Source organism: Solanum verrucosum, unplaced genomic scaffold (genome assembly GCF_900185275.1).
Source record: "Solanum verrucosum unplaced genomic scaffold, falcon-dt-bn FXZP01000189.1, whole genome shotgun sequence".
Lineage (NCBI taxonomy): Eukaryota > Viridiplantae > Streptophyta > Magnoliopsida > Solanales > Solanaceae > Solanum > Solanum verrucosum.
In genome coordinates this window covers 1,714,527-1,738,241 of record NW_026020814.1, presented here as the reverse complement: position 1 = coordinate 1,738,241, position 23,715 = coordinate 1,714,527, and the positions used below count along the sequence as shown (strand labels likewise).

At 31.3% G+C, this 23,715-nt stretch overlaps 1 protein-coding gene across 1 annotated transcript; it reads left to right on the top strand.

Moving 5' to 3' along the window:
* Nucleotides 1-326: 326 nt before the first annotated feature.
* Nucleotides 327-22,924, top strand: LOC125813220 (probable (S)-N-methylcoclaurine 3'-hydroxylase isozyme 2). The gene is made up of 3 exons (XM_049492700.1): nucleotides 327-1,187; nucleotides 1,332-1,703; nucleotides 22,620-22,924. Exons 1-3 carry the CDS (start codon nucleotides 327-329, stop codon nucleotides 22,845-22,847), a joined length of 1,461 nt encoding a protein of 486 aa, XP_049348657.1. The 3' UTR covers nucleotides 22,848-22,924.
* Nucleotides 22,925-23,715: the final 791 nt, after the last annotated feature.

Sequence of the window (23,715 nt, the reverse complement as noted above, 5' to 3'; positions counted from 1 at the left end):
AATTTATGTTGAAATGTTCTTAAAACCCACTAAATTTACTTATTTTTTTCTTATACAGTCGATTATTGGAAATGTTATTCAAAAACTTAGAAAAATTATTTATACCCGCACAAAGCGCGAGTAAATTACCTCGTAGTTGATAAAACTGTTGAAATGCGTACATACAAACCAAAAGAAGTTGAGAGGGAATATTATAGTAAGCTTTTAATTCCAAATAACCAGGTGCCGTACTGTGGAGATACCTTTTCGTTTCTTGGTGCTTCTTAAGGGAGAAAAAGTCACCAATATTAGGTAGATGAGCAAGGCAAGTTGTGTAAGTTGATTCAATGGAGTATTATACGCTGCCAGCATCCTTTCTTATCTTCATTCCCTTCTTCTTACTCATTCTCAAACAACTCATACCAAAATCTCCAAACCTTCCACCAGGTCCACGACCATGGCCTCTGCTAGGAAATATTCTCCAGATTGGGAAAAGCCCTCATATTTCCCTTGCACAATTTGCCAAAATTCATGGCCCATTGATTTCTGTCAAGTTGGGAACTCAGCTGGTTGTGGTAGCTTCATCTCCTGATTCTGCAGCTGAAATCCTCAAGACTCAAGATCGTCTGCTATCGGTCCGATCTGTGCCTAAAGTCGCTACATATGAACTCTCTGTTATTGATCAACACTCAATTGTCTTTTCCAGTGATTTGAGCAATCACTGGAAGTTCTTGCGGGCATTTTGTCGAACACATTTGTTCTCACCCAAAGCGGTAGAATCACAGGCTGCTCTGAGGGAGAAAAAAGTGTCGGAAATGATAGATTTTCTTAGGTCTAGGAAAGGGGAAACCGTGAAGATTTCTGAAATTATGTTTGCAACCATTTTAAACACGTTAGGGAACCTTTTCTTTTCAAAAGATTTATGTGATTTGGATTATGAAACGAACACCAGCGGGATCAAACATGTTATTAGAAAATTTGTTGAATTCGGAGCTATGCCAAATATATCAGAATTCTATCCTCTATTTGATGCTCTGGATTTGCAGGGATTGAGAAAGCAGACTGAAATATATCAGAATCAATTGATCAACATCTGGAGTGAAATTGTCAAGGAAAAAAGGCAGGCAATTAGTCGTAGTAGCTCGGATTTTTTGGATGTCATGATTGATAGTGGATTCTCGGATTTACAGATCAATATCTTATTGATGGTAATTTCTCAATCCCCTTTGGATCAATTTCATAGAACTAATATACTCGGGTTGAGCCCTGTTTCAAATAGGAGAATTTGATGTAAATTTTTTTGTCAAAAATGATTGAGACTGACATGGAACAATCGTGTTCTTCAATTTCAGGAATTAATTTCTGCGGGTTCTGACACCACTACCTCAACAATTGAATGGGCAATGGCAGAATTGCTAAGGAACAAGGGCGCTATGCACAAACTTCAAGCTGAGCTTACGAGTAAGATCGGAGAAAATGATATAATCACAGAATCAAACATCACTGAACTTCCATATTTGGCTACTTGTGTCAAGGAGACATTGAGGATCCATCCGCCTACTCCCTTCTTGATTCCTCGTCGTGCTCCTGAGACATGTAAGATTATGGATTACACCATCCCAAAGAACTCAAGGTTGTTTGTGAACGTTTGGGCTATAGGGCGCGACTCTAATACATGGGAAGATGCATTATCTTTCAGACCTGAGCGGTTTCTTGACTCCAATGTGGACTTCAGGGGTCAAGATTTTGAGTTCATACCATTTGGTGCTGGGAGAAGAATATGCCCTGGCTTACCCTTTGCTAGACAAGAAGTTCACTTGATTTTAGCTAGTTTGATCCATCACTTTGAGTGGTCACTTCCTAATGGTGAGGATCCAATGCAGATAGATATGAAAGAAAAGTTTGGCGTTACTCTACAGAAAGCAAAGTCTCTACTAGTTGTCCCTATATAATACTAGATGGGTCAAGGCCCGTGATGGAATGCTTTCTACTCCAAGAAAGTGTAGTGGTCTTCCTCTCCACTCTAGATACTGACGGTGGAAGCCTGACCTCAGCTGCAAACATGAACGTCGGGAACTGTCAATATAGGAAAGAATTGATCATCTTGCATAACATAGGAGGAGATTATCTTCAAGTAACTTGTAGTCACCTGCATGGTCATATTATAATCAGTCCTTTACTATGTACTTGGAAGGAAAATAATCTTCTAACATCTGTTAATAAATCTTTTATTTGGAGATGGACTATGTTTTAGTCAATTGATGTACTACTTTTCAGGATATAGAGAGACTTACATGGTTTGCCATAAATTCTAACCGTTCTTCCAAGGCTACCACAATTCGTCCAACTGTTTGTATCATGAAAAAATGGATTTCATACCTCATAGACCAGCCATGTGCAACCTGGTGGTGGATGGTCATGAGGACTATGCTACTACTTTTAGCAATGTCTTTAACTGTTCCAACAACCCTAAAAGTACTTGAGGATCAATAAATGTAGGTTCATCAAGAAACAACAGAGATAACGTTATAACATGTATAACAGACTATCTTAAATCCTTCGACTGATAGTGGAACTATTTTGAAGGTGTGGATGAAAAATGAAGAAATCAATAAGATTTGTGTTCTCCTTGCTGGTTTCATCATATTTTTTTAACCAACAAATAGACAAGCATTTGCAGTCACTGGTGGACAGTATAAATTTGAACTAACCTTGCCTCTATATTTGATGGCTCCAAAGCCACCTTCTTCAGTCTTATTTGAAATGCTGAAGTCATACGAAAACTCCACAGATTTTTCCACATGTATGCCCAAAACTTGCTGCTGAAGCATCATCATCAAAGTCGGTGCCTTATACCTTACTGAGAAGAAAGGTTGGTAATAAACTTGTAAACCGAGCAATCACTCCCCCAGCAGGTTAATTACAGAATAAAGAAAAATTGAATAACCATCGGAAGACATTGAATAAGTATAGAGACATGTAGCGTTTAGATGACCAATACAATAATCCCTTTGATAGTGATTTTATTACTGCCAATATGCTTGCAAAATGTTAATTCATCGGAGAAACCATTAGACACATATGAAAGGAAGCAAGACACCAACCATGAAGTTAAAGTTTAATAGTGAATGAGAGTAAGTGGCTATTTTAAAGAGCATGGTTGAAAGAATCTTCAAAAGAATTTTATTGCGAAAAGCACTTCAACTAGCAGCTTCACTCAGAGGGTAATTATAACTTGATAAAATAAGTATCCATGGATAAAATAGGATTTACAAATAGAAGATCCGTGACACCAATGACATTTTATAATGCCTATCCATATATTGTAATTATTTCACTTGTTGTCCATCAACTACACCTTTGAGCCTGATCTTAGGCCCTGACTCACTCTCCATTTACGAACCTTGCAGAAGAACGCCTAGTTTTTTGGGGTATTGGATTTTCCCCAATAATGTTTGTGTTACTCAAGATGACATTCTCGCTAAATCATATGGATATGTAAAATATAGGATTTCCAATCCTAGCAGTTAAGGGAGAGAACATGCAAATACTCAATTTAAAGTGAGTGAACATAATTTCATACTCAATCTTGTAGATACATATAGAGTGGAAATTTGTATTCGATAGAAGTTGTATGTACGGCTTAGAGGGAGATCATTCATATCTTTCAAGCCACCAGACAAAATAGGTTAAAAGTTACAAAAATGCTAAACAAACCATAAAAAGCAGACAGAAGAATCTTATAGCTCCAAGTCATATAGTTGTAAAACCTCTGAAAGAGGAAATAAATCCCAGTAATGTCTGTCGAAATCCTGTAGTACTAACAGTTTATTTGTGCATTTTTCTACTTCCATAAATCAAACGACAGAATATTTGAAACAACAGATGCATTACTCTATTTTCAGAAATACTCATGCATGCAATATCATCTTTTTGAGTTAACAAATTTCAATATATTCATACAAGTGTAATCATCTTTTTGCAAAATCTTTACCCAAGCGCATGTCCCTTCATCTGACAAATTAGAAATTTTGAAAGGTTAAAGCAAAAAAAGAGAAAAAATATTAATTAAAACGCCAAAAGTACTACCCATAATCACTTAAAGAGGTGTTACCTAATTTTAGTACGAAAAAGACAGAGACAAATATAAGATTTAAATTTCTATCCTTACTGAGTTCACGCATCTCTATAAAAAAGTATAACACTACTCTACATGATCTTGGGCAGAGAGCATGGATTCATGTGAACCCAGTGACCCCTCCTGGATTCGCCCCTGCTACATATCTATATTGACTCAATTACTGAAAGTCTGAAGAGTAAAATGTTTAAGCCGGCTATCATAATTCATAGAGTAACAACAGCTTTGGTAGAGCAGTATTAGCTTATATCATTTTCAGAGAAGATTTGCCACCAAATTGAGAAAGGGATCGTATATTTGGGGCTAAACAAAATAACAGGCTAACAGTAGCACCAAGGGTTGTGACTTCATAGTTAATGAAATAGGAAAATATATTATGAAATTCAGATTCATCCCCTGATTCCGCAGCTGAAATCCTCAAAAACTCAAGATCGTCTTCTCTCAGCCCGGTCTGTGCCTAGCGTGGCTCCATATAAACTCTCTGTTATTGATCAACACTCAATGGTTTGGTCCAGTGATTTGAGCAATCACTGGAAGTTCTTACAAGCATTTTTTCGGACACATTTGTTCTCACCTAAAGCGGTAGAGTCACAGGCTGCTCTCAGGAAGAAAAAAGTGTCTGAAATGATAGATTTCCTTAGCTCCAGGAAAGGGACAACTGTGAAAATTTCTGAAATTTTGTTTGGTGCCATTTTAAACACGTTAGGAAACCTTTTCTTTTCAAAAGATTTATGTGATTTGAATTATGAAACGAACACCAGTGGGATCAAACTTGTTATTAGAAAATTGCTAGAGTTGGGGGCAATGCCAAATATATATCAGATTTCTATCCTCTATTTGATGCTCTAGATCTGCAAGGATTGAGAAAGCAGATTTTTTTTTTTTTTTTTTTTTTTTACCGTGGTTTCCGAGCGTCGCTTTGCGAACCCGACTAGCTGTACCCACCAGGTCCCGCTGTTTCAAGGCGGGTCCACCACGGTTAGTTCCACGGGGCCCTGGAGACGCGGCCGGTTTGTAATGCCTCCAGTGGCCCTGCTGGGGCTCGAACCGGCGACCAGAAAGCAGACTGAACTATATCAAAATCAATTGTTCAACATCTGGAGTGAAATTGTAAAGGAAAAAAGGCAGGCAATTAGTCTTGGTAGCTCGGACTTTTTGGATGTCATGATTGATAGTGGATTCTCGGATTTACAAATCAATATCTCATTGCTAGTAATTTCTTCATCCCTTTCTATCAATTTCTTAGAACTAATTTACTCTGGTTGAACCATATTTCAAATACACGAATTTGATGAAGTAGATGTGAATTTTTTAAATCAAAATTGATTGAGACTGATATGGTACAAATCTTATTCTTCAATTTCAGGAATTAATTGTTGCGGGTTCTGACACCTCTACCTCAACAATTGAATGGGCAATGGCAGAATTACTAAGAAACAAGGGCAAAATGCACAAACTTCAAGCTGAGCTTACTAGTAAGATCAGAGAAAATGATATAATCAAGGAATCAAACATCAGCGAACTTCCATATTTGGCTGCTTGTGTCAAGAAGACATTGAGGATCCATCCGCCTACTCCCTTCTTGATTCCTCGTCGTGCTCCTGAAACGTGTAAGATTATGGATGTGTAAGATTATGGATTACTCCATCCCAAAGAACTCGAGGTTATTTGTGAACGTTTGGGCAATAGGTCGCGACTCTAAAACATGGGAAGATGCATTATGTTTCCGGCCTGAGCAGTTTCTTGACTCAAATGTGGACTTGAGGGGTCAAGATTTTGAGTTCATACCATTTGGTGCACGGAGGAGAATATGCCCCGGCTTACCCTTTGCTAGACAAGAAGTTCACTTGATTTTAGCTAGTTTGATCCATCATTTTAAGTGGTCACTACCTAATGGTGAGGATCCAATGCAGTTAGATATGAAAGAAAAGTTTGGTGTTACTCTACAGAAAGAAAAGTCTCTACTGGTTGTTCCTATATAATATGTGTATCTTTTTTTCCCTCTCCATATACCATATGTACCTTCACTTACAGATTGTTATAGCAATGGTTTGATAGATTGCATTATTTTCTATTGTTACGTAATGTTATATATATAATTTGAATGATAAACATACGAGAAAAGTAGAGTACAAGATAGAGCTATTATAAAAAGATAGGGTAAAAGATAAAATATGATTATTAAATTAATAATAAGTAAAGACAAAATAAGAAGAAAATATTAAGGTAACTACGTGGTTACATCAAATCGGTTGATATGCAAAATGAGACTTTTCGTTGTTATCTAACAATGCATTTAATAATACGATACAATAAATTTAATTAGCAATCAAAACAAGCATTATATTTAAACTAATAGTACAATACAATACAACAGGTACCAATCATCCAAACAAGGTATTTTTTTTAAATGGAGGGAGTGCAATTAGTCGCACATTATTTAATTAATAATACAAAATAGCTAAAGGGTCAATTTCAAATATATACAATAAAGTAATTAGTTTACAATAAATATAGTCATGCTTTATTTACCTAAAAATATCATTAAAAGTAGAAAAAAAAAAAAAAAGGTATACACAAACTATACAATATAGTTTGCAAAGTAAAAAAAATAGTATACATTGACTATACAGTATGACTTACCTATCAAACTATTCATGAAGTATACACTGACTATACATAAAGTTACACTGACTATTCAATCTCGATCAACTCAAAATCACCTCTAAACAGTTTCAAATTTTAGTTATGAAATTTTCTCAATGTTTTGAGTTTTTTGATATAAAAATTCATTCGAAATAATTCATGTTTACGATAGGTTGAATTTTTATTTTTTTTAAGGAGGAGGATTAAGCCTACAATTGAATTTAAATGTAATTCTGATGGTGCTTTTAAAGGAAATACAGGACCTAGTTTTGGAGCCTTTTGCATTAGGGATGTAGGAGAGAACTTTGTATATGTTGAAGTAAGAGGCTGGAGGAAACTAACAATTTAAGGGCAGAGATCAGTGCTATCAAAATGGGACTGAAATTTTGTATTGCAAAAGAATTGCTTCCTATTACTCTTGAAATGGATACCCTTACTGTGAAGAAGATGATAGATGGGGAATGAGAAGTGTATCAGTTGAGATCAGAAAAATAGGGCACTTAATGAAGGAAAGTGAGATTGTGGTTGAACACATTTTCAGAGAAGGCAACAAGGTTGCAGATTTTTTAGCTAAGTTATGTTTTCTATTTTGCAGGTACACAAAGTGTTACATTCTCAACTTTTCAGGAAGTACCAAATGAGGTGAAAGCTCTAGTAAGCAGGGGCTGCAAACTTGAGAATCAGAAAAAATACAAAACAGAAATTATGATAAGAATTCTAATGCACAATAAGGAAACACCAACAGTAGCTTAAGGAAAAGCACAGAGACAAGAAATCATAATGGATAGGATTTACCTGGCCTATGCAGTGGTATTAGTTAATTTCTGGCTCAATCTGCAAGAAAGGGTAAATCTTAGAAATGGAGTTCAAGGATCAGATATCTGCTTAATTGCGAGTTAAGAAGTTGATCGATTCGTACCTGCGTTGCTCAAGCTGTGTTGAAGAGTGTTATTCAATGGGAGTCGTTTCCATGTCATTTAGAGTGTACTGAGTGGAAACGATCCAAACTCAGCCATATATGAATCAATTTCTCTAAAAGGAATACGTTGCTTCTTCGTCCTCCATGGCAGGTGAATCTCAAGCAAGAAGAAGATCAGTTCTACTTTAGTTTTCCCTTTCCTTTTTTCGTTTTCTTGAGTTGGACAGATTGTGAATTATTCTATTTATTTAAAAAAAGAAAGAAGAAGAAAATTGGCCAAATTTTGTACTCCATAAAAGTGTCGAATGACCATTTGCTATTAAAACTATTTTCTGTATAAAAGAATAAATATAATGGACATTTTTGTCTAATTTGCCTTTAGTTAAAACCTACTTTAAGTACTCTTATTTGGTCAATGATCTCGTTACAACTGTTAGCTGGCGTTTGATTATAAATTTTTAAATATTTTTGGCAAATTAATTTTGAGTAAAGTTTCACCAAGTGTTTAGCTTAGATACTAGGAAAATATTTGACTTTTTAAGAAAATATTAATTATATTCATAAGTTCTAAAAATTATTTAAAAATATTCATAAGTTTGTATTTCATTTTATAATGAAAATGTTCCATTAATAGCCGTGACAACGAACATAATTAATATGAATTTAAAAAAAGAGAGGAAGAAAACAAAAGGAAAATATCATTAATTTGTATATAGAAAACTACTATTACTACTTGTAAGTTGTAATTGGAAATGACTTCGGAGAGCAAGCTTGGGCAAAATTTGTATAAAATATGTATATAATGATATAAATTTATGAAATTTAGTCCAAAACTATAAATGATGAGTATTTTAAAAAGGGGAAACTAAGCAAATACCACATAAAATCAAAATAATTACAAATATATATCCCTTTACATTCATACCCCACTAACTAATTACACTATATACCCATCAACTAATTTCACTTAACTGATATTAAAGTAGTATCAAATAATGTATTGGTATCATTAAGACTGATAATTTCGCTTAACTGAATCAGTATCATATATTGTATTGGTATCATTAAGGCTGATAATTTCGCTTAACTGATATTAAATCAGTATCATATACTGTATTGGTATCATTAAGGTTTCTTATTCAGAAATTACTTAACAGTCAATGATATTATAAGTGTATGTATATACAATAAAATATTTATATATACTCTTATAATATCATTGACTAATGAGTAATTTCTGAACAAGAAACCTTAATGATACCACAACAATATACATATACTCTTATATAATTGATACTAAATCAGTATATATATATATTGTATTGGTATCATTAGGGTTTCTTATTGAGAAATTACTTATTAGTCAATGATATTTGTATGTGTCTAAAGTTTCAATCCTGAAATACAGCAAAGAGGAAAGGAAAATAGAAAGTAAACAATAGTATTTGTATTTGAATTTATGTGAAGGTTACAATCTTTATAAAATATTTAAGAAAATATATGTAATCCCTTGATTCTTCTCTTCACGGATGTTCTTGATTTGATGGAATACTTGTTGCTCAACACTTGGAGCGAATATACTTCTTTGTATGTGGAATACTTGCAGATCATCGCTGAAGAGCAAGGATTCTATATGTATTTCTTTGTGTCTCTTTCTGCTCTTACAAAAACCTCTTTATATAGACTTGAGTTAGGGTTTTAAGCGTATTTTGGTCCGAGCAATTTTGGCATGTGGACTTGAAGAACATGAGTTGTGCTCATCTTGTCAACTTAATGGGCTGACCCAAATGTAATTTGGACTTGATTTAAGTCATATGATTTGGCTTAAATATTAATCCGACTTTGTTAACTAGTAATTTGACTTGGTCAACGTTTCACGAATTTAAGATTTAATCCAAATTTAATATGGATTTATCAATAAAACTTCACTGTCTACAATACTATAAGTAGTGGTGTACATAGGTCGGTTTGATTTTGTTTTTCATTAAAAAAAAAACCTAAACCAATTATATCGGTTTATTAAATCTAAAAACCAAATCAACCCACATAAAGTTAGTTTTTTTGGTTTCGGATTTAGTCGGTTCTTTCGATTTTTTTCGATTTTTTTAGTTTTTACAACTATATGGTGTTTGAAAAAGAGATCAAATATATTTTCACTTACCTGTGTGATAAGCTAAACTTAAAAAATGTTAAATGAATAGAAATTTTTCGAAAAGACGGTAAAATTCACTTGAGTACAAAATATTTTTTTTGAAATATCAACGCTCATTATGTTAAATTAATAAGATTAAAGGCTACATGCAAACTGAATACAAAACAAAATATTTTCAAAGTAAATTGTTAACTTTGAATTTGAAAAACTATAACAATATAATTGTAACTTTGGATCTTAATACAAAATAAAATATTTACAAATTTTACAAGCCCAAATTTGAAATAAAATATACGAAAAAGGGCCAAAATACCCCTGTACTATTTGAAAAGGTTTACTATTCGAAAAGGTATAAAAATACCCTTCATCCACCTATTAGACTAAAAATACCCCTCAGTCAATCTTTTTGGTCCACTATTACCCTTTAAACTAACAACCTTATATTTTTTAATTATTACGTGGCGTATTTCTATTGAATAAAGTTTAATTCCAACCCACCAAACTTTCTCCTACCCCACCTGACCCATATTGACGTCCCTTGACCCAAACCCAAATACAAGATCCATTTAAAAATAAAAAAGATTGAATCATCTCTTCTCCCTCTAAACCTAATATCCTATTTTTCTTCTTCCCCTTTTCTTATTAAGCAATTTCAAGATCAATTTCACCCAATTTATTTTATCCCTAAAACACATAATCTATTTTATCCTCATTATGATGAACCCCATTTACACGTTTCATTTGATTTTGCTGCTTTTGATCCTCAACGCCACTCATTTACAAGTAGTTGTATAAATGTGTATGTATGTTGGTGTGTTTTAAAATCTTCAATTATAGCTACGTTGTACTATTACTGTCCATTTATGTAAAGATTGGTACTATGTTGATTAATTTAATTTCTAATATGGAATAATAGGGGTCTTAATTTAAGGTGAAATGCCCGCAAAAATGCGATGTAATTAGCCTTTCAAGAAAATAACTTATGATTATAGTGCTTATGTGCCTTATAATTACAATAACTTATGGTTATTTTGGGTGAAATTGATCTTGAAATTGCTTCATAAGAAAAAGGGAAGAAGAAAAATAGGATATTAGGTTTAGGGGGAGAAAAGAAGATTCAATTTTTTTTAATTTTTAATGGATCTTGTATTTGGGTTTGGGTCAAACTATGTCAATATGGGTCGGGTGGGGGTAGGAGAAAGTTTGGTGGGTTGAAATTAAACTTTATCCAATAGAAAGACGCCATGTAATAATTAATAATAATAATAATTAAAAAATATAAGGTTGTTAGTTTAAAGGATAATTTGGACCAAAAATGTTGATTGAGGAGTATTTTTAGCCCAATAGGTGGATGAGGTGTATTTTTAAACCTTTTCGAATAGTACATGGGTATTTTTGGCCCTTTTCCGTAAAATATATAAACATTGAAAACTACAAACTAACTAAAAATATATTAACAAAGTAGATTATAAATAATATTTTTTATCTATAAATAAAATAAAATTATATTTATATATATAAAATTTTCCAAGCCCAAATTTGAAATAAAATATATAAACATTGAAAACTATAAACTAACTAAAAATATATTAACAAAGTAGATTATAAATAATATTTTTTATCTATAAATAAAATATATATATATAATTTTTCAAGCTCAAATTTGAAATAAAATATATAAACATTGAAAACTATAAACTAACTAAAAATATATTAACAAAGTAGATTATAAATAATATTATTTATCTATAAATAAAATAAAATTATAAATAATACGGTGTGGTTTCGGTTTGACTTTTTTTCTTTTAATACCAAATCAAACCAAGAGTGGTCGGTTTTTTTTCAACCGCCACCAAACCACAAATCGATTTTTTTCGATTTGATTTGGTTCGTTGGTTCGGTTTGACTTTATGTTTTGACTTGTACACCCCTAACTATAAGAGTATATATATACCATAAAATATTTGTGTATATACTCTTATAGTATCATTGACTAATGAGTAATTTCTGAATAAGAAACATTAATGATACCACAACAATATACATATACACTTGTAGTATCATTGACTAATTAGTAATTTTTGAACAAGAAACCGTAATGATACCAATACAGTATATATATATATATATATTGATTTAGTATCAAGTTAAACGAAATTATCAGTCTTAATGATACTAATACAATATATGATATTGATATAATATCAGTTAAGTAAAAATTATCAGTCTTAATGATACCAATACAATATATGATACTTATTTAGTATCAGTTAAGCAAAAATTATCAACATTAATGTGGGGGTATGAGCTATAATTATTTATGAGAGAATGACTATTTGAGGAATTACATTGGGTTTGGGTATGAACTTGTAATTATTTTAGATTTTATGGTCCATTTATATAGTTTCCCCTTTTTATTAAGAGAAAAGGCTCAAATATGTCATTAAACTTTTAAAAAAGACTCATTTATGTCATCCGTTAAAAGTTTGGTTCATCTATGCCATTACCGTTTAAGAAAAGGTTCATTCATGTCATTTTTTTAACTTCGATTATGCAAAACCTTTTTTTACACAACTTTTAACACTTTCAAATATATTCTTTTTGCTTCTTCTTCCTCAAGAACACATGAAGAACATAAACAACTTCAAAATTTTCAATATCTTCAATTCTTCACGAAATCATCTCAAATTTCGGGTACATCATTAATTTCTTTTTTAAAAATCCAAAATTCTAAATCATTTGTAGAGTTTATAGAATTCACCCGTATTAAAAAATTCCAAAAAAAATGAAAATCAGTCCCAAAAATTTTTAAAAATTGCTTTGATTCGTATTTTGTAGTTGTTTTTGACATTAGATCTTTGTTCCCTAGTGTTTGTTGAGCCTATGGTCAAAATTTCAAATAATTTGAACTTGTGGAGAAAATTCTACCATTAAAGAATATTAAGTTTTGAAACTTTGAAGAAATTTCATGTGAATCTTGTTGAGTTAGGTTGAATTCAAACTCAAAAGTTATTGAGTTTTAATATCTAGCTCGGAGGGAAACTACTCTTGAAATTTGAGGTGATTTCGTGAAGAATTAAAGAAGTTTCAAGTTTGAGAATTGTTAATGTTCTTATGTGTTCTCGGTGTTTTAAGGAAAGATAAAACAAAAGGAGTACATTTGATCCAAAAACTCCGTTTTGCAAAATCGGAGATAAAAAATGGTATGGATGAACCAAACTTTTAACAGATGACATAAATAAGCCTTTTCTAAAAGTTCAATGACATATTTGAATCTTTTTCCTTTTATAAAATATAAAAGTTTGGGATAATTTTAAATTTCTAAAAATCCCAAATAGAAGTATTTGACCCAAATTCTAGTTTTTTCAACAACTTGAAAAGTTGGAATGTTTGCCAAATATTTTACCAAGTAATGATAAATTATATGACCAAATGCTAAGTCTCATTTTTTTTTCCATTTCTTTCCAAATATATTTATGGTCAAACCGACCCTTAGTTGTTTTTTCCATTAATATTATGTTGTTATTCGTCATATATTATTTTTGGGAAATGAAAGAGAGTGAAAAAAGAGGCTCACTTTTTGGCAAACTTTCTTTATTTGCCTTTTATTCTAATTATTGCTCCTATCTTCCTTGTCTATATATTTACAAAAAAAATGGTATAAATCTAATAATTAGTACATCTCAAGAGTAAATAATAAATTAAGGTTGATAATAAGTATGCATATCTACTACTCCTTCAGTCCATTCTTAATTGTCATGTTTTTCTTTTTTAAAGTCAAACGATCAAAATTTTGACTAACATTTTACTATGTATTTTTTCATCATATTGATATGCAAAAATTGCATTTTATAGTACTTTTCGTATAATTTTTGAATATCTTAATTTTTTGTTTAAAATAACAAATTAATGTAATCTAATTTCACTTTAAAAATTAGTCAAATTAACTTTCGAAAAACGCAACATTACTATTAAAAATGGAAAGAGGGAGTAGTTAGTACAAAAATTACACCTAAATAGGAGTAAGTATTAGGAGGTAGGAGTCGGTAAAAAATCTTCAAGTCCTTCATATTTAATCTTGAGTAAGTATTCCCTCCTTTTAATAATTGACTTAACATTCTTCTTATAAAGAAAATATATAAAAGAGATTTATTAAATTAAATTAAATTTATTAATTTTATTTATGAAATCTAGATTTAATCACTAATATTTTATATAGTTATTTAATAAGCATAGTATAAGAAGAAGAAACAATTATATGTTAAAATAAATAAGTAAAAAAATCAAATTTTCAGTAAAGAAATCAAATTTTTATGTAAGTGTCAAATAAATGAAACAAAAGGAGGTTCACTTTTAGCAAACTTTCTTTATGTGTTTGATTTATTTTTTTTAAGTGACTTATTACAAGTTAAAAGGCTAAAAATTATAAGTAACATTCAATTTTTGACTTTTCACCTTTTTGGATACTTTTTCAATATTAAAAAAGAGTTTAAAAGTACTTTTTAAGTTATTCAAACACTTTAAAAAGAAAAAAAAAAAACTTAAAAACTAAAAGCCACAAAAAATAAGCCAATTCAAACATCACTTATTTTAATTGTCTTCCTTGCCTATTTATACAATTTAGTATAAACCTAATTTCTTGTAGTGCATCACAGAATGATTAATTAACGTTGATAATAGGTGTGCATACACTTAGTTAGTACTCTCTCTATCCCTAATTACTTGTCAACTTTGACAAATCAAGAAAGGATAAATTCTTTTTACATATTATACCCTCAATTAAATGACTAATTATTTTGAAAAATGTAAAACTTTTCATCCATTTCATAATTAATAGGGGTAAAATGATAAATTCACTATGTCATTAATTATTTTCTTAATAAGTGTGCCAATTCAAAAGTTGATAAGTAATTAGGGACAAAGTAGTAGTTAGTACAAAAAGTACACCTAATTATGAGTTGATTTGAATTTAGTTGGGTTTCAATGTATGCTTTAGATATCGAGAGAAAAACAAAAAAAAGTACTATCTCAGTTCCTTTTTTACTTTTCAGCTCTCGTTTTTCAAAAGTCAAATTATATAAATTTTGATCAATATTATAAGATGTATTTTTTCATCATATTAATATGTAAATAATTACAACTTATAATTTTTTCATGTTAATTTTCGAATATCTAAATTTTAAATTATTCTAATTCAATTTAGCTCAAAAATTAATTAAAATAACTCTTCGTAAAACTAAATATGAAGAGTAAAAAGGGACGAATGGAGTATATAATGTAGCAGGAGTCTTGTAAAAAAAAATCTTGATGAGTATCCCCTTATATAATCTTGAGCAAGTACTATACCCTTCACTTATATATATATATATATATATATATATATATTTATTGCAACCTCTAGTGATTCAATCTTAAAAGTAAAACTATATTATGTGTGCATTTTCATAATGGTATCGTATGCATTAAAAAATAAAGCTTTCATCTTATTTAGCTAAAAATATAACTTCCATTTTAAATTTGTTAAAGTAAAACATGATTTATTATTGATATCACTTCATTTAAGCACATATCACTCTTAAATTGTACATTATTAAAGTTATCTTCATTTTAATTGACATATAAAATACAAGTTTTCAAGTGACTAAAAAAATATATAATTAAAAATATATAATTCAGTAGTAGACAAATCAAAATATAAATAAATATAAGAATCAAACTAATAAATTCATTAAAAAAATTCTATTTATATAATGTAATTTTTAAAATTTTTTTATGCAGAATTATCATAGAAAATAAGGAGTTGTGAAAGTTTTGAGTGTTATTATACATGGTATTATAAATAATGTGAATATATATGAATGTGAAAGTGAGGTATAAAAAGAGGGAGTCAAGTATTATTCCCTCAAGTAATGTTCAATTGCTTAGATCAATATTCTATGCCATGTGGATCATAAAATAAATGATGGTTGCAATTCATTTCAAATTTTACACTTAACAAAAAAATCAAAAATAGTAAAAGTAAAGCTAACGATATCCATTAAAATATTTGATATCATTGACTCTTGAAAAGATTTGTCGGTAAAATGCAAATAAATTTAAATTCAACGATAAAATATTTTTTTTAAAAAAATAAATCATCTAATTAAGATGAACCTAATCATAAGGAATTAAACTATCCAATTCTACAAACTGCATACAAGTATAAGAAATATGATCTACTTTTGTCACATTAACAATATGCTCTCGAGCATGCCTATATTTGTTAATCTTGTGTATGATGGATAAATTGTTATTTTCATGTTCATTCATTTTAATTGACAAAATATATATCATATTTTGGGAGTTGAATTAGAAAAATAATACTGAGTAGTGTTTTTTTATAAGCATCTTGTGCATTTTGCTTCTGCACTTAAAATGAAGAAAACATTAAGCAAAAAGAAATCAGAATAATTTTAATGGGTACCGTCAGCTTTACTGTTACTAATTTTGACTCTTCTGTTAAGTGTAAGATTTGAAAATGAATCTCTACCATAAATTATTATATGATCCACATGGCATTGATCTAAGAGGCCATTGAACATTACTTGAGGGAATAATACTTGACTGGATCTTTTTCCTAATTACTTCTCGATTCCAACATCTTCTCTTTTTGGGATCATTTTTAGCAGCATTAATTATAGTAACACATTTGCTAGAACGTTAAAGATTTTTTTTTCCGTCAACTACTACCGTATGTTTTTCAAAAACATTATGACTAAATAATTGGAACGGGTTGATAAGATAATTAAAATGGATATCTTTTTATCTCTTAAAAAATAGTTTAAAATAACAAATAGATTCAACAAAATTTAAATAAAAAATTATTTAAATTAATTGGGTGACTTTCTAAGAAAAATATCAATAGTTGAGTGACTTTCTAAGTGAAATATCAATAGTTGAATGACTTTTGAATTATAAAATAAAGTTGAGTGACTTTCTAAGTGAACTACCGAAAGTTGAGTGACTTTCTAAGTGAACTACCGAAAGTTGAGTGACTTTCTAAGTAAACTATCAAAATTTGAGTGACCATTTGAGATATTTTCTCCCTGTATTTGGTTTGTTACATGTATAATGGTGAGACTGTTCTATTTTTAGTCAAAAGTATTGACTTCGAACCCTAGATGTAAAGAAAATTTGGTTGAAAGCGCCACTTTAAATGAATCCGGCAATGCACGTACTAAATTTGATCAAAATTCTAATACAAATTTCAAACACCGAATGAAAAACGAAAAACAACTACGGTCAACGATACTTATTCCTTATGAAATGGGGGCAATATATTCTTTTTTTATATGTGCAATCTATTGAAAATGAGAAAAATAATGTTAAACGTGAGTTTGACCTGTTCACATTGACAGTTCTTAGCTTTCTTTTCTTCAAAGAATCAAGGAGATCGTATATTTGGGGTTAAACAAAATACTTAACTGCGAAGATAATATAAGTAAATTTTAATTAATGTTTTTTTTATTTAGTAAGGAAATCAATTAATATTTCTATTAAATTATTTTAATAAGATAATTAACTAATATGAAACAGAGGGAGTAACAATTATAGAAATGTTAATATGGAATTAATATTATGAGCCTTTAATTCTGCATGATTAAGCAGTGTAAGAAGATCACATGCCAGGATTTTCTTGAAGTTATACTTCATCTCTTTCATGTTTACTTGTCATAATTTGATTTGACATACTGATTAAGAAATATAATTATTGATATAAGTATTTTACTATATTATCTCTATTAATTGATATTTAGTATTAAGTCTTAAAAAATAATTTAGAGAATAATATTTATTATTAAAGGTAAAATATTATAAAAAAATTATTTTTTTATATATATCAAAAAGTAACAAGTAAATAAAAATTTATTTAAGAAAAAGTGACAAATAAAAATTAACTAAGGGAGTATTTAGGAAGAAAAGTCAACTATATTTAGATGGACATGTAAGTCAACTTGAATTATTTGTATGCTCCCTCTGTCTTATTTTGTGTGTTACTTTTCAAATTTAAATAAGTTTATATTTGATCGTAAGTTTTTTATAGATCTTTTAAATATTTTGAATTATTAATTATTGTCACTTATAATATTTTTTACGTAGTTTAAAAATATATACAAAAAAATTAAAAATTTCATGTGTAAATTTCCAATCAAACTTAAATTATTTAACTCCCAAAAAATAAAAAATATTACATAAATTGGAAGTTTGGGACACAGGGAGTAATATTCTCTAGTTCAACATTAGCAATAAATAAATTATTAAAAACGTGACAAGATATTAATTAAATAATAATTAATCAATGTATTCTTTTTGACTCTTCTAGAAGATATAGATAATTATTTGGAATTTAAATACTCGAAAACTTTTTTCTTTTTTAATAAAGGGTAATTCTAGTAAAAAAAATAGTGATGAATAATAATTTTTTTTAAAACTCATTTATTTTGGACTATAAATATTCTTTTTTTTACGCTAAAACTCTCGTCATTTTGCTCTCTTACACTTCGTTTGGAGGATTATTACACATTGTTTCATAATGTATCGTATTGTATTGTTTTAATGAATACATTGTTTGGATAGATTGTATCGTTCTCTATCATTACATAATGTCACATATTCATAATTTGAATGATAACCTACAAAAAAAAGTAGGATACTGAATAGAGCTAACAACACGGTCACGCCAAATCAGTCGTTACATAAAATGAAATCTTTTCGTCGTTATCTAACAATAAATTTAAACGATACAATACAATAGAATTTAAATAACAATTAAAACAAATATTGTATTTAAACTAACAATACAATGACAGGTAAGTGTTAATGACTTTATAGTACTTATATGTGTCACGACCCAGACAGTCGTGATTGACACCCACACTAACACTCCGGTGGGAGAACCACTACTACAACCCAAACCAAGTAAATTGTTAAATTAGGTCTTGGGCCTAACTCACACCCCAAAAGCTAGCTCAAAGGGAGGAGGATTGCCCAAGCCATATAAGGAGTTCACCCATCTCATTAATCACCGATGTGGGACATTTGTCATTCTTTAACACCCCACCTCACGCCCAGTGCTTAGCATCTGGTGCGTGGGCAATTTTGATCTTGGGGGCCCCAACATCGGGTGAGACGGGCCCTGCTCTGATACCATGTTAAATTAGGTCTTGGGCCTAACTCACACCCCAAAAGCTAGCTCAAAGGGAGGAGGATTGCCTAAGCCATATAAGGAGTTCACCCATCTCATTAATCACCGATGTGGGACATTTGTCATTCTTTAACATTAATAATCTAAAAACTAAGGCATTTAAATCAATACTAAGGAAATAAAAATAGAGTTCCCATAAACTCTAACAAAAGTCTAACAATAATAACTAACAATGCGGAAGAATAACCTAGAACTTGAAAGTCAATGTACCAAAACATTCTAACAATGAACCAAGTCTAAACAATAAAGGGATACAACCCCAACTAATGAACTAATCAACTAGCTAAAACAAATGTTTAAGTCCGGAAATGGTGGACATAGACGAAAGAGAATCCCATGGTAGCCCGGAAGAGTTGGCTCACCCTTGAATTCGAAGCGACGATCACTGATCTTCTAAGCGAGGTCTTTCAATAGCCGCTTGAAGATCCCTGTACTAAACAAAAATAAAAGTAAGTGCGGAATCAGTACACAACCACAGTGTACTGGTAGGATCACGCGACTATTCTACTAGTGCAACATAAACAAGTCAAACAACATTATAATCACACGCATATATATATACAACATTATCAACATTTACGAACAACTGACAACTTCACATTTTATGTCAAATCATTGGTCCTCTCATGGAACCCAAACCCAAATGTTAGCATGCGGAAATGTGGCAATCGATCCCATATTTATGTCGAAACGTGGCAATCGATCCCATAGTTATGCCAAAACGTGGCAACCGATCCAAGTTAGTTATGTCGGAACGTGGCAACCGATCTCATACACACACCACAATCACAATCACAATCACAATCACAAGTATATCATCAAGATCATACATTTAAGTCATGATTTCATGGCATTCATCAATTCTCTATCTCATTTACAACAAGTGTGATCAACGTTGCAACATTCATACATATACAAGTATCTTAATGAAGCAAGAACAAACATACATCACACAATCATAGAATCACAACCATTACCTACCTCGAAACAAGCATGAAACCCTAAGAAACTTGATCCTTCCCTTTTCGGATTCGTTCCGCTTGTTCTGGTCTACAAACAATCAATATAATACGGGAATCAATAAACAATCATTAACTACCCGGATTACTAACAATTCTATGAACCCTAGATCAAACCCATGATCCCAATTATCCAAATTAGAGTTGTTTCCACTATAAAATCTATAACAAAACCTTCCCCCATCGATATTCACCCATTCTATTACGTTCTACGGATCGAAAAATGGATTCGGGGAGTGAAATCTTACCTTTAGCCTCAAGAATGGTGAAAAACGAGTAGGGGTCGACTGGGGTTCATTCCTTAGCTCTAAAAGTCGAAAAGTGCATAATGAGGTCGTTTAGGAGTTTATTAACGACTTTAATACGCGTCGGGCCCGCCACAACGGCCACCATCCCGCCACAGCGGCATTCTTGAGACAGAGAGTTATTTCAATAATTTCAAAATTCTCATTTCACAACACACCTCTAACCCACGACGCTCAGTAGATACCCTTTACGCTAAGATCGATTTCGGGAGTTCTATTTGCCCGAATTAAATCTGTAAAGTCGTACGAATTTCTTAACGAGTTATCTAACTACTCATGTAGTTAAAATCATAATTACTTCACCCGATTGTTACAATATTTCCCTACACCTCAAGGACTACGATTTTATCCAAATCTGGACAAGGTTGGGAAAATCCAAATACTACAAAAAAGTATTTCGTCCCCAAATTTTCCCCCGTTGACTTTTCTATAACGACGGGAACATGTCGTTACAATATGGGTATGGCAATAGACAACCTTCTCAGCATACTTGCATGTTTTTATTTGGTATGTTATGTCATTGTTGTGGTAGCTTCATCCCCTCATTCCGCAACTGGAATCCTTAAGACTCAAGATCGTCTTCTCTCAGCCTGGTCTCCGCCCGATGTTGTTCCATATGAATTCTCTCTTATTGATCAACACTCAATTGTCTTTTCAAGTGATTTGAGCAATCACTGGAAGTTCTTGCGGGAATTTTGTCGAACACATTTGTTCTCACCCAAAGCGGTTGAGTCACAGATTGCTTTGAGGGAGAAAAAAGTGTCTGACACAATACTATCACAACAATTGAATGGGCAATGACAGAATTGCTAAGGAACAAGGGAGCTATGCACAAACTTCAGGCCGAACTTACAAATAAATTCGGGGAAAATGATATTATCACAGAATCAAACATCACTGAACTTTCATATTTGGTTGCTTGTATCAAGGAGACATTGAGAATTGCATTCGCCTACTCCCTTCTTGATTCCTCGTCGTGCACCTTAGACGTGTAAGATTATGGACTACACCATCCCAAAGAACTCGAAATTGTTTGTGAACGCTTGGGCAATAGGTGTGACTCCAACACTTGGGAAGATGCATTATCTTTCAGGCCTGAGCGATTTCTTGACTCTAATGTGAACTTTAGGGGTCAAGATTTTGGGCTCATACCATTTGGTGCAGGGATAAGAATATTCCATGGCTTAGCTCTTTCTAAGCAAGAAATTCACTTGATTTTAGCTAGTTTGATCCATTACTTTGAGTGGTCACTTCCTAATGGTGAGGATCCAATGCAGTTAGATATGGAAGACAAGTTTGGTGTTACTCTACAGAAAGAAAAACCTCTACTCATTGTTCCTATGTAATATGAGTATATTTTTTATAGTCTATATCCAAGATAGAATGTCAGTGGGAGTACAAAATAAATGATTTATTGTGCGACAAATAAAATAGTAAAAATATTAAGTACAACTTGTTTCTTAGGGTATAAAGATTTTTCACAAAAGTCATGACATTATTGTATGGAGATGCGTTCTCCTATGGTGGGTGCAATGAAATTTCTTTCAGTCTGACAATATATGAAAAACTTCAATACGATAATAAATTATTATTATGTTTAGCTAGACAGTAAATATTATATGAAAATCCTTGAATGATTTAAAAGGTTTTAAAGTTATCCTATTGAATAGTACCCCAATGATTGTGAGATCGTTTTATATAAAGAAAGATTAATTTCAGTCACATTAGAATGAAATCCTCAAGACTCAAGATCCTCTTATATCAGCCCTGGTTTCAAATAGATGTGAATTTTTTAGGCAAAACTAATTGAGGCAGACATGACACAATCTTGTTCTTGAATTTCAGGAATTAATGGGTGTGGGTTCTGATACCACAGCCTCAACAATTGAATGGGCAATGACAGAGTTGCTGAGGAACAAGGGTGCTATGCACAAACTTCAGGCTGAACTTACAAGTAAATTCAGGGAAAATGATATAATCACAGAGTCAAACATCAGTGAACTTCCATATTTGGCTGCTATTGTCAAGGAGACATTGAGAATCCATCCGCCTACTCCCTTCTTGATTCCTCGTCGTGCTCCTGAGACGTGTAAGATTATGAATTCCACCATCCCAAAGAACTCGAAGTTGTTTGTGAATGTTTACGCAATAGGGCGTGACTCCAACATATGGGAAGATGCATTATCTTTCAGGTCAGAGCGATTTCTTGATTCCAAGGTGGACTTCTGGGGTCAAGATTTTGAGTTCATACCATTTGGTGCAGGGAGGAGAATATGCCCTGGCTTAGGTTTTGCTAGACAAGAAATTCACTTGATTTTAGCTAGTTTGATCCATTACTTTGAGTGGTCACTTCCTAATGATGAAGATCCAATGCAGTTAGATATGGAAGAAAAGTTTGGTGTTACTCTACAGAAAGAAAAGCATCTACTCATTGTCCCTATGTAATGTGTATATCTTTTTTGTTCTCCATATGCAACAAGTACCTTCACCTACAAATAAAAACTATACTATTATGTTCCAAAGCTATCTTATTTTTTAGAATGGAATTAGTTTTTGCATTTTTATGATAGGGGTATGGGTAGGGTGAGAAAAAATAAATTAAAGAATGAAGTACAGTTTCAGAAATGTTTTCCTCAATTTTCGAAGGGAAGTCATTTTCCTTAAATTTGAGGAAAATGAGATGATTTGGAAAACATTCTTCAAACATGGAAAAATTGGCCATACCAAACACACCATTTATTTATCAATATTTTCATAAATTGACAACTCTGTTGGTAAGGTGAGAAAGGATAAATGGTTTTTTAATTCTTCATTACGAAAATGATTGGTGAGGTGATTCAGTACACACATGTATGTATTTTACTGTTTTTTATTCTTTATTTTTTGTCGTCATTTTAGAGATGATATTATCAATGAAGATGACTAGATACTTAATTGATATGAGTTTATTTGTTTTGTATTTAGATTTATTTATTACATTTGCAATTTAATTTTGATTAAGACTTAATTTTTCAAGACCAAGAAGAGTTGGTTGATATTGGACAAAGTTTCTAATTATTCAATCGTTTTTAAATAATTTATAGTTGAGTTTTGAATATATTTTGTTTTGATGTTACAGTTTTAATTCATTGAATACAAATAAGTTTTCCACACAATTTTAAAATCCCCCTCCCCCCTCCCCCCACACCTCCAGAATCAAGTAGGATTAACAAAGAAACTAATTAAGTGTCCATCATACTTATTGATAGTGAAGATGCGCAACTCCAATTTCTAAAAATGTGTATATGACATAAGTTTAAGAATGGTATTATAG

Excerpts from the sequence above, each read along its gene's own strand:
- LOC125813220 (XM_049492700.1), top strand. The coding sequence starts at position 327 with ATGGAGTATTATACGCTGCCAGCATCCTTTCTTATCTTCATTCCCTTC. Across the intron at positions 1,188-1,331 it reads AGATCAATATCTTATTGATG|GAATTAATTTCTGCGGGTTC; the intron begins GTAATTTCTCAA and ends CTTCAATTTCAG. Across the intron at positions 1,704-22,619 it reads AGCGGTTTCTTGACTCCAAT|GTGGACTTCTGGGGTCAAGA; the intron begins GTGGACTTCAGG and ends CTTGATTCCAAG.